At 35.8% G+C, this 13109-nt stretch overlaps 3 protein-coding genes across 3 annotated transcripts; 1 reads left to right on the forward strand and 2 right to left on the reverse strand.

Moving 5' to 3' along the window:
- Window positions 1–471: 471 nt before the first annotated feature.
- TRIADDRAFT_56830 (uncharacterized protein) lies at window positions 472–912 on the reverse strand (the record flags this gene model as incomplete). The annotated part of the gene is made up of 1 exon (XM_002113021.1): window positions 472–912. One exon carries the CDS (start codon window positions 910–912, stop codon window positions 472–474), a length of 441 nt encoding a protein of 146 aa, XP_002113057.1.
- Window positions 913–1993: 1081 nt separating this feature from the next.
- On the forward strand, window positions 1994–3382 carry TRIADDRAFT_56831 (uncharacterized protein; the record flags this gene model as incomplete). Its single annotated transcript, XM_002112587.1, has 1 exon — window positions 1994–3382. The coding sequence occupies one exon, from the start codon at window positions 1994–1996 to the stop codon at window positions 3380–3382; it is 1389 nt and encodes a 462-aa protein (XP_002112623.1).
- Window positions 3383–5854: 2472 nt separating this feature from the next.
- TRIADDRAFT_56832 (uncharacterized protein) lies at window positions 5855–8618 on the reverse strand (the record flags this gene model as incomplete). The annotated part of the gene is made up of 3 exons (XM_002113022.1): window positions 5855–6132; window positions 7724–7921; window positions 8543–8618. 3 exons carry the CDS (start codon window positions 8616–8618, stop codon window positions 5855–5857), a joined length of 552 nt encoding a protein of 183 aa, XP_002113058.1.
- Between the last annotated feature and the right edge of the window lie 4491 nt (window positions 8619–13109).

Raw genomic sequence — 13109 nt, forward strand, 5'->3', positions numbered from 1 at the left:
CATACACTGTTATCCACTGGTGCATTCAGCAGTAAGCTTACTTTTTAAACATGTTTGGTGGCCACTTTAAAAGTAGATCAGTATTGATTGGATTATCGAGTAAGATGTTGGATTAGAATCGTTGATATCACGTCGAAGGTTAAGAATGGACGAAGAGGACCAGTGTTGTCATGGCCTCGATGCAACTGTTCCATGCTGGTAGTGCAGTGCCATAGTGTACATGTACATGCAGTGGACAGCGAGTGGTGGAGGGTAGTCTACGCATACTCTACTCTACTCTACATGGACTCCAGTACTCCTTTATAGTGTTGTCTACCACTGGGTACAGTACTGTACAGTGTACAGTGTACAGTAGAAAGACAGCACGGCTGCGAGCAGTACTGTACACTGTAGCAGTCGGTTGGGATTGATATTACAAGAAATCAATTCTAGTATCAATCCCAACAGTGGCAAATCAGTAATTCATTCATTCTAAGGATTGATATTAGAATTCATTACTGATTTGCCACTGTTGGGATGCATATTGGAATGAATTGCTGATTTGCCACTGTTGGGATTGATATTAGAATGAATTGCTGAGTTGCCACTGTTGGGATTGATATTGGAATGAATTGCTGATTTGCCACTGTTGGGATTGATATTGGAATGAATTGCTGATTTGCCACTGTTGGGATGCATATTGGAATGAATTGCTGATTTGCCACTGTTGGGATGCATATTGGAATGAATTGCTGATTTGCCACTGTTGGGATTGATATTGGAATGAATTGCTGATTTGCCACTGTTGGGATTGATATTAGATTGAATTGCTGATTTGCCACTGTCGGGATTGATATTAGATTGAATTGCTGATTTGCCACTGTTGGGATGCATATTAGAATGAATTGCTGATTTGCCACTGTTGGGATGCATATTAGAATGAATTCTAGTATCAATCCCAACAGTGGTAAATCAGTAATTCATTCTAAGGATTGATATTAGAATTCATTACTGATTTGCCACTGTTGGGATGCATACTAGAATAAATTGCTGAGTTGCCACTGTTGGAATTGATATTAGAATTCATTACTGATTTACCACTGTTGCGATTGATATTAGAATGAATTGCTGATTTGCCACTGTTGGGATTGATATTAGATTGAATTGCTGATTTGCCACTGTTGGGATTGATATTAGAATGAATTGCTAAGTTGCCACTGTTGGAATTGATATTAGGATGAATTACTGATTTGCCACTGTTGCGATTGATATTAGAATGAATTACTGATTTGCCACTGTTGCGATTGATATTAGAATGAATTCTAGTATCAATCCCAACAATGGCAAATCAATAATTCATTCTAGGGATTGATATTAGAATTCATTACTGATTTGCCACTGTGGGATTGATATTACAACGAATTCTAGTATCAATCCCATCAGCGGCAAATCAGTAATGAACTCTAGGGATTGATACTAGAATTTATTACTCCTTTGCCACTGTATCATTTCAGAATTACAAATATGCCATTGCCAATTTCAGGTATTTTACCAATATGCCATTGGAGAGCCATGACACGATCGACGCACTCTCAGTCCATGCCTATCACCATTTTCCCCCTAAGTTACAGTACTAGGTTGATACAGTGTACAGTACGACTGAGTTCACAGTGTTAGTACTGTAGATGACGCTAGACCAGCAGTTGGATATACTGTAGACTGCCTCGAAATTCTACAGCAGAGTCGATCAGTGGATTGATTCTTGGTTTGGCCAGTTAATTTCTCCTTGGAGCGAGTAGCAATCCATCTCTTCTCCACTTGCAAGTGGATTTCCATGCTACAACTTGCCTCAATCGTAGAATTTTTATTGGAGGTCGCTGCACGCTCCATTCTATCCTACTCAAGTGGCCAACTAAAAGGGAGACTGTGCTGGAGTACAGTCGATCACGGTGGATCGCTCTTGGAAGATTGTAGCCAGCTAGGCTAAGACGATTATAGTAGATAGATTATCGACATGGTAACCAGCAACAAGATGTCCGATGATATTATTACGTTAAGTGAAGAAAGAGGATTGTATTTACAGCCTTATTGTCGGATTAATATTAAGGCACAAATACCTGAGATAAAAGGAGTTGGGAAATCCATCTCCAATTGGGAAATTATGGAAAAATTACGAGCAGCTATTCAACCCTATGAATTTAGCTTACTCAAGGTCGAGTCCATTACTCGAGAAATGGTGACTTTTGAGGGAGAATTATTGACTCGTCAGTCCAAAAAGCCAGTTCTCCACATGTTAAATGGTAAACAATTAAAATTGAGTGGATTCTCCAGCGCTTTTGCCCTTTCAGCCAGTGAAAACAAAAGCGACAACTATCCTACTCAGCATGATTGGGAATCTTTCTTTGCTGACATGGATCAAACTGAATATGGCGAACGGCCGGATACTGTCGTCATCGATAATTTACCATGCTACTGGTTTATGGATCCTGGCCACCACAGTACAGATCATAAACCCAATCAAGATATCGTTATGCAAGTATTTAGCAAATTTGGCACCATTCGCTGCTTGCATATTCCTTTACTGGATAAATATCACAAAAGTGCTGATAATCCATTTCAGACATTTTCATTCAATAATCAATTGAATTTTAAAGTATATATTCAATATGAAGAATATCAAGGATTTTGCCTAGCCATTCACCAATTGAAAGGTATGAAACTACAGTACCGATTAAATCGTACTCAAGATGGCCAAAAAAAGGAAATGCTGGCCAAGATACAGGTCGATTTCGATAAAACTGGCCATTTAAACTCCAAAAATATTCGAAAGAGGCGATTTGAAAAATTAAAATTACAACAATTAGAAAAGGAAGCTGATGACAAAGCTAAACTTGAACAGCAAAAAAAAGAAGAATTAGAAAGGCAACGAGAATCGGAAAGAAAAAGACAAGAAGAAGAACGACGTAGACAGCAATTAGAAGAGGAAAAACGGCGAAAGGAGAGATATCAAGAGAAAAGAAGGCAGAAAAATCAACGTCAACAACTACGCCAGCAAAAACGGGAAAGATTGCGTCAATTGCAATTACAGTTGCAAAATGAATTAGACCAAAGACGAAAAAATGCAGAGGAAAAATTGGCTGTTATGAATCTTGAGAATAAGAATCGAGCTAAACAATTGTTAACTTATTTATTACAACAAATTGCTAATGTTCGTATAGAGAAAGTAAGGAAATGCCAAGAGGAGGAAAGAAAGAGAAAGCAATTAGCCGGCGAAGAATCTTTGCGACGACGACTAATTAACAAAATTAAAAAGCAGGAAAGTAGAAAAAGGGCATTAAAGCGTGAATTATTATGCAGGCAAATAGATGGATCTTTGCTAAGATCTGCCATTGTAAAGAAGTAACAAACTGTAGTGTTTCTGCAGAAATCTTGCTATTGAAACAGTGACTATCTCAAGTAGGATGGACTTGATGAAAAAATTTTAAAGTTACAGTCTGTAGATGTCAATTTTTGGATTGTAAGCTTGAAAGCTGTTTTAAATATTTCTTTCGTAAAGGATTTCCAAAACGTGAATATTATTTCTATAATGTATTATACACTATGCATTATTATCTCTATAAATATTTTCCACGCAGCGAATGCATGTTGTATATACGAGTATTTTGTAGACACAACTTTCTAAATTCATTATAATGTCATATAATCTGTTATTCACTTTTAATGACGAATATTTCAATTACAGTCAAAACCTACCCAAGCATTGTACGTGAGAAGTGCTTTTATGCTAATAAACATCTCGATAAGTTTTCGTTAGCAAAATTTCTTTGCATGTGTATACGTATGACTCGTTCAATCTCGCTAATCAGAAAAGCTTTCATTCCGTTAGCTATATGGAGTACGCGGCTTCTGTACGTAAAGGAGTACAAATGATGCCCAAATGATTCTCTTGCCAAAGTTAGCCTTTAAAGTGACCTTCCTATGTTACATCTTTTGCTAAGCCATTTCCTACTTTCCCTCAATAATCACGCCTTAAGTCTCTACTGATTTCAATTCCATATGTAATTATCGATTGCAGTCATTCGTAAAACTCATAGATATTACGTCAAGAGAAATCTTTAAGTTAATGAAGCGAATACAATCTTGCAAAAGTTATAGATGCTGAAATAGATAAATTTCGACATTTCTGGCAATAAAGGTAGAAGGTAGACGAAACTTTTCAAGAATAGCACTACATATAAACCACGTTGATTACGCATAGTTTTAGTCCAATCAAACCTTCATATCTGCTTTTTCAATCAGTGTCATTAATTATTAAATCTTTAGTTATTTAAGGCTACTATGCCTTGGATAATTTATTTTTTCGCACTTTGATGTACGTCAATAACAAGCACTCGTATGTTTACGGCATCTGTAGCCAATTTTTAGAAATAAGCATAGTTAGAAGTTCGAATAATATTGAAAGTACGAAAGTATACAAAAATTTCAAAAGGTCCATTAATTGTCGACAACATGCACGATGTTTTGTAATTATTTGAAGGCAGGTTTAACTTGCAAAACTGGATATAATTATCAATCCATGTTGGATTGATATCGAAAATGAATTACGATTCAAGAAACAATGATTGCAAATTTATTGGCAAGAGTTATTCCATATACGATTGATGAAATCCACAATCTCAAATCACAGAATCATACGGGCGTGGCATTACAAGGCAGTGGACTAAAATTTTTAAATTCGTTCTACATATAGGATCGAATTGAAATTCATACACAAGAGGCCTTAACTAATTATTTTAAACACTGACGAAATTAAAATGTATCAGTAACATAATGTCTCGTACGTGTACTACTGAAAACTTTCTTAAAATACAATTGTATGAATGTATCAATGCAATAAACTTCTTGTAGATTCAATCAAGACTATGACTTTGAAATATGTCTTAGCTACGCAAGGCCTGCTGTAAATTTTCCTTTTGAAGTGTGAACGAATTTTATATAGGATGTAATATAGATCAACGGAAAAAAGTAATAACTGTATATACGGCATTTGCGCGTCTATGCACGTAAATTATTTACAGTATGGAATTGACACAGAGTACAAGATATGGAAGCCGAGGGAACTAACAGTAAATTATATCGCGACCAGACTTAAACTGTGCAGTTTACACCACATACGAGTATTATGGTACAAGACTATCTTTTAGACAAAGCAAAGTAAATATAGCTTCTTGTAAGCCTCAAATCTCTCAAGATTTGACCCAAATTCGTATCCGTAAATCGGAAACAATTTACTTTTGATAAATTGCTACAAAGAAACAAGGTAAATGATTTTCCGAACCCTTAAACAACCATCAATTACTTAATGACTTAATAAATAAACAGGTATCTATTATTTTGACTATTTAACGTATGTTATTTCAATCACAGTTCATATTAGGTTTTTAATATAGTAAAATTTGGGGGGCAAAATATCGTAATGGAAAGTCACCGAAATAGAAAGCTCCTACATTATTGTAATACAACTACTGTACATTACATCTTGTAAAGATGGGGTGCAGCAGAGTAGAATTAATAAAAACAATTACAGAAAACAATGTAGTGATTAATTTTTAAAAGTCTTAGTAGGCTCTACTAATGGATTAGAATCCGTCACTCTTTCTTTCTTGCATTTCATACTATAAAATGAGTACATGAAGCTTCCGATGAAAGTCAGTACGCTTGCTACCACTCGCCTGATAGGCACCTACTTACTAAAATCAAGGTAACCGTATCAAACCATACAAGGATACTTCGTATTCACTTGTACTTTGTAATGGTTTGCTACGTCTAATTGGCATAGATAGCTATACTACAAATAGGATAGTTAGGCATAGTACTATTTCTCTTTTTTACTATCTTGATCATTCTTTGCGTCTTCTGGTTGTTTTTCTTTGAGCTCTTCTTCTCTCTGAGCCGCTTCTTCTGGTGTCAATAGTTTGCCAACGACAGGATATCTATCTAAAAACTGCATTTCCCATTCACGCAACGAATCCATTTGCATGCTATTCAAGTCTGATAAATCGTCGATTTCATCTTTTACAGCATCTTTCTCCAGTGAAAACGTTGCTAAGCCTCTGCTAGCGTCATGTCCAGCAAAAACCTGATACGGTCCACCTGGAATACATCAGTGTATAATGAATTCTTAATTACAGTCTGCTTAACATTATTACACTTCTCGAGATATAAGCGATTTCACGAAATACATTTGACAAATTGACAGTGTTCAACATATTGAAATGACATCTCTTAAATGGAACTACTGATTCAACTTTTTTGAACATCTTCGAGGATAGCAGCGTATGTAAATATGTCGTACATCGTATGACCATCAATGTACACTATTTCACTGTTAGGCATAAGCTTTTCTATTTTCATCTTCATAGCACCGAATAGACATTACAGACTGTATACAGTATACGGTGCTATGGAGATGAAAATACGGTAATGCAATATACATTCTTTGATAATTACAATTAATGAGCAAGAATGATAAAGGGTAGAGTAAATAGCGATTGATCAGAATGTGCTGTACACTGGTGATATAAACACTTGTACAGTAGTATATCAATTTATCAGTTCAACGAGAGATCATGGAATACTGATGATGTTCAAGGTAAGCAATCAATGTAAGCTTTAAGGAGAAGGTAGGCATGGCCGAGGGTTACCTATTCTTATTGCAGTAAGCGATGCGTCTTACGAGTAATTCAGTATGATTAATAACAATTTCTGAATGAATATCAAGGTATACTGAAGAATTTATCTACAGCAATATGTTGATGCATTCATCTACGTATATTATTTTACAGCCAAGAGGAAACACTGTACTACTGTGGCAGATACAGTGTCAGCTACAACTGCAAGTACGGATTTGGCTGCACTCATATTGCGACAACTGTAATGTGCGTACAAGATCCAGAAATGTTCTCATCGATAGGTGGCACATCTTCGTAGAGCGTAATATAGACATGCACTACTGTATACTAAATCTGTTCGATCTTATGGTGTCATTGATAGAAAGCAATTTTTCAACTCTTTGCTATTGATAGCTTGCACCTTATTGAGCCAGTAAGTACTGTTGCATGGAATCTTTCATATGGAAAAGGTAATATTTTAAGCTTGCGATAATGACTATAATACACTCATTCAGTGAAACTATTGCAGGAAACTACTCCCTGTTACCAGTGATATGAAATTATGACGATAGGATTGCGTGAAACAGTACGTCAAGCGTTGTAATCATAGAATCGTTGTTAGCTAATGTTTTCATCTGTTGTAAAAAGTTTCAAGCTATAAGATGATGTGATGAGAATAGAGTATCCTATCTCGGTAGTAAGACTACAGTACTGTAGAGGCGAAATGGAGTTTCTTCCTTCTAGCGATCATCTCGCAGTTTATTCAAGACAAAAACACTGGGTATAGCGTATGTGCTATGCGCTACCTCTTTGTATGATCATTTGTGATCAGAATTTCTTGTTTTTTAGAGTAGAAAGTTGAATCGATCATCGTTGCTCATTCGTAATTGGTAGTTGATCACTTTCTTCCTGTACAAGCCTACAGTATACTACTGTATTTATTACTCATGGTTGGTTTAATGAAAGGATTGGTGTATCTAGTTGTCAATACTGTAGTGTAGATGGTCTAACAGTTTATCGTGTCATGGTTTTGATGATCGCACAGCACTGCATAGTCTAGAAATTCAAGTTACCTGGACCATACACACTCCGACGGCGAGAAACATCGAAAACTTTACTATTGATAGCCATCAAAACGCGTTTATCTTTGATACCATCATATTGGCTTAGTTCAGTTAAGGTAAAATCGCGTGGTTCCATTGGTGGTAACTCTTCTTCCTTTTCTTCTGGCATCTCGGATTTTCCAGAAGCGCTGAAAAATAACTTATACACTAAAAATAAAATAGCCACTATCAATACAGCATTCACAGATGTGTTTCCTTCTAGAAATTCCAGCATCTCTGTCCTGATTGCCTTCTCAACTTGAATTTGATGTAGAGTAATTGCTTGATGAGTAGCGATCGCAGAAACGCTTTGATCAACTGTTCTTGTATTGCCAACCGTCGAGGATTAATCGCTAGTCTGCAAGAACAGCTGCGAGCCTCGGCCAAATCCTCTTAGTCATGACTACCTAGTGTTGGAAATACGATACTAGACAGTACTGTACTCCACTGTCTACGTTGCTGCTGGCTGACGCTGGTACTCATGCGCAGTTCTATCACTCGTTTTGCAGCACTGTAGCGTACTGTACTGTACTGTACTGTACAGTATCTCCAATTCATACCTACTGTACACTGTACGTACAGTACTGTGCACTGGAGTCGAAACTGTGGAGAAAACGTACAGTACTCTACTGTACGAGTGTACGTCCGTCCCAATGCGGCAGTATCCACTTTTGGACGGGAACATGGTATTCCTGACGCTGATACTCATGCGCAGTTCTATCAAGCACTCGTTTTGCAGCACTGTAGTGTACAGTGTACAGTACAATGTACAGTATCTCCAATTCATACCTACTGTACTGTACGAGTGTACGTCCGTCCCAATGCGGCAGTATCCACTTTTGTATGGGAACATATTAATATCCATGACGGATAGTTCGTTTATGCTAGGATAATCCTGATGTTGCAAAACAGTCAATTGGTTGCTGTCGACTACTGTGAATAGGAAGTATTTACAGATGGTATGAAAAGGATGAAAAAAGAAGTGGAGTAGTCCCTGGATACTGACTAGCACAACGGTGCTTATTTACACTACAGTGTGCAGTACTGTACACTGTACAGTACGGTACAGTACAGTACAGTAAAGCAGTAAACAATCAACAATAGGATTGTGTAGAGGACGGCTGCACCGTACGGACACTACAGTACACTCTTTTCAGTACTGTACTGTGTGTACTGTACTGTACAGTGTATCATAGAGAATACTGTACTAAAGAAGAGTTTTTTTTGGACTGTAGAAGTTTACAATAATATTTTTCAACGCGCGTATACAGTACTGTAGTGTACATTACATATTATTATATTACGATTACCAATGGTATTTCATATGACTGTTGGACGGAATACTGGACGGAATACTGGTGTGATGATGGATTAACCATGCTTTATTTCCTTATTTGCTCTTAATGACCATTATTTCTTCATCTGCTCTTAATGACCATTATTTTTCGGTTATTAGGATTGCTGAATCGAATATTCGTACATGTATGATGACGGATTACGCATATTATTACTTATTTTATACCAATAATTTAGTCGGTATGTGAAGATATTTCGTTTTAGAATAATAAAAGATTTCATAAACTATTATACTGCGCCGTAATTAGTGTACAGTAGTATAAATCAGACGATTATATATTTTTTCTTAGTGTAGTTAGGTAACATACAATATCAATTTTTCACTTGTATATGCTTGTAGATTAGATTGCATGGTATACAGTATATTAATTTGAGGCATGATGATTGCTTGTACTGTACGGTATTCATTCGTATACTATTGTGGCAATTCACACTTGTTGCTAAGATTCGCAAGGAACTGTAGTGCAGTTACAATAACTCAGTCTACTTCTCCCAGTATTTTTAGTCTGCATGCCAGCGATATACACTCTGAGAACTCGCTTTCTCGGCTAAATTCCACACACAACTGATTCATTGGTATACTTTCGTTAAAAAGACGACTCCTGTATGCTTCTTAAGCGATTACACTATTTTATAACCACACGTGCTTTTAAACAGATTTGTGCGGTGAATTTTAGTGTAGCCTACAATAGAGTAAAATCGTGATTTTACAAATTACGTAAATCAGTATATACAATTACTAACTAAATAGGTAGATATTGTGAGACCTAGCCAGCTGCAGGCTATCGAGTGTTAAAGTGTTCAACCTCCGTCTAGATACAATTCAATTGTTAGAGCTTACATCAAACTATGTTGCCAAATTTTTGATGGCAGTGAATTATTTACTAATCAATAATGACTTACATTTAGTTTGTAACGCAGTACCGTGACAAATATAGAACACACTGTTACAATATTACAATTCGTTTTCATTATAATGAATATAATTAAATAAAAGACGTATTTATTCGGTTATTTTTATACTTACTAATTATGATACTATATTGAACTACTGCATAATTTGACAATTTCCTTTGGCAGTTTTACGCAATGAGATGATGGAATATGATAACATGAATGTAACTTAATCGTCGTACAATTTGTATGACTGAACAATGGAATGGAATGATTAAACTTCTGCCACATGCGTGATATACGATGTAAATATTATAGAGGATAAGTGTTTATATACGATCTTACAAGATATTAATTGAATACAAGTTTCTCGATATTGCAAAATTTTGATTCTTTATAGAAATATTTGTATCGATTATATATACTCGCATTAATGATAATGAGATAACGAATAATAATGAATTTGCTCGATCTCATTGTTACTAATTGACGTGAATGTTGTCTATAAATTAAATAAAAGTTATATCGTAAATTATTGCTTACTGTAGGACAGTGCGTTGGTTGCGTTATTAATTTCGAATTTCTTTCATGTCTATCTTTGGGATAGCATCAATGCTTAAGGACTAGTTATAACCCTGGTAGTATCGATGGAACAATCAGTAAAGTCTCTGAGTAGAATCTTTACAAAATGTAGGCGAACCGGCAAAGATAGCGATGTTGAAAGTTGAGATGAAACGAAAATTAAAGTTCGCGTATTTGTACTTTACTTTCGTTTGCATCCTTTAATTATAATAACTACCAAGCTAAGACTACCATCACTGTAGATAAGCAAATTTAGGAATCATCTTTGTTGATAACTGCTTTACATTGCTAATGCCATCGAGATACCTGATCTAGCATTGCAATAGCTATAAATTAACAGAATTGAGCTGTATGTAGTAGGTCGATTTGAAGTTGTGTACTAACCATAGACAATGATGTCTATCAATTGAATTTGATGCACTGATTAGTATTTCTTTACACATATGATATTCCTATTATTGCTAGACATGATTTCATCATTTCAAAGAATAAATATGCGTATGACTGTAGTTGATAGTTAATAAAATGATTTTAACGGTGTATTTGAGGTAATAGAGTGTCAGATTACTGCTGAAGAGCTTTTATAGTTCAATTATACGAAAGGAAACCACTTGGCAGGATAGAATGATGAAATTTTTTAAGCTATCAGATATATTGGATGACATGGAAAGTTAGTCTGACTAGTCTATTATTTTAAAGAGAGTCATGTCGAGAATCGAGAAAGAAGAACTATTCTTGTTATACTCCTCTTACTCTCTGTGACTCAGACTCCTTACTAACCTCAGCTGTTACTCCCAGCAACACAATGCGCAAATCTTAAAACTTTAAAATTAATTTTTATGCACGTGTCCTTATTTCCGACGTAACTTAGTAATTTCAATTTCTACAAAACGCGATTACTAACAACGTTATGATTCTACAAGAACTGCCCCTGGTGCTGACACACGAGTCTATTTATCCCTTCGTGACGCGGTTCTCAGTCGAACTAACTTGGACAGTACGATACCCAAGACAACCTACCAGCTACCGTATACAATAGGAATCGATGATCTATTTCGTTAACCTTATGCGATGTCCAATTATTTCTTATGCCATTCTGCGTAGTCGACTTTACTACCATTAACATATTACAATAAATCTATTTTCCCCCTTGGAGCCTTCGCCTTTTATTTCTCTGGGAGCTCTTGTCCACTTGTGTTCCGCTCATTTCCGAGCATGATTTTATCCTGCCGTAAGGAGCTCCGTTCTCGGTAGTGTTTCCTTGAGTAGCTGCACCTTTCTCGTCATCCTTCTTCCCTTATTCTTCTGCTGTCGTTGATTGCCCGTCTGCCATTTCGGAAGGGAGAAGCGGCTGTAATGGGTGATCTGATTTATTTAATTTTATTCGATAGTTATAAATTGATCATCGGTAAATAATTTTAGTTTGTCTACAGTAATTTCGTAATTGAGAGGCTGACACCGACGAGGACGAGGTCGTGACACTTTTACACGGTATATGGCATTTTTGTACATAAGTTATCAGAACTAACAATATTTCGACAGCAAAATTATGCTACTTCTTCTTAGTTAACCGGTTAATAATTAGTTACGCTGCTCTCGTACAATTTTCCCTAATCCATAATGGATGAGATACGATTCCCTTAATGATTATTACTATAATTATACTGTAGAGTCTAGATATTGTCGCTAGGATTCATGGAAGATTGTATATATCTTATCACTTGCTGTAAGTACAGTACTGTAATTTTTAATGAAAGATGCAAGCAATTTTATAAGTCTTGACCACTGCAGAGTTGTATCGAATTTACTGCTAGCCCTCTTCGATTGAAAATATGCATACCGCATTAGTATACGTCTGTGCGTGTTATCACAAAATGAGATAAGCACACAAAATTCTTATCATGTTAACTTTGTAGCTTAGTTTCAGGTTTCAGTTCCTTATTCTCGCATATTACTAAATGCCATAACGGAAATGAATTTTCGAGGCACAAATTCTGAAATCGGTTAAATTTAAACTTATCCCTAGTTTTTCATTTCAAGCGCTAGGTTATTGGTTACTTTTTATTTTATGTATTACAAGAGTTTTTGACATCGTCCTAATAATCTACGTATGATTCATCTTCCCTAACTACGAACTAAAACTCTATCAAGCATCCTATCAGAATTAAACTGATTAATCTATTGCCTTGCAACAATTTCTTGTAAACTGAAAACTTCATTCCGTAGGCACAAACTTGTAAGTGCAGCGCTAATTAAAATTAAATACGTACATTACTGCCTTAACATGCTTGCAGATTAAACGTTTGCAATGCAAATCCTTACGATCTAAGACGATAAATAACTGATACATCCTGGCTAATCTTGGATAAGTAAGGTGAAGAAAAGTCTTAACTCATATTTTTTAATAAATCTCATCTTATAGACAACTACGCGTATACTTAAAGCAGTCAAAACGATCCTCCTCATATAACCAGTGATAAAGAATTTACTGTCGAACAGTATAACAAGGTAATTTAGATCATCA

This window comes from Trichoplax adhaerens, genomic scaffold (assembly GCF_000150275.1).
Source record: "Trichoplax adhaerens TRIADscaffold_5 genomic scaffold, whole genome shotgun sequence".
NCBI classification, from domain to species: Eukaryota; Metazoa; Placozoa; class Uniplacotomia; order Trichoplacea; family Trichoplacidae; genus Trichoplax; species Trichoplax adhaerens.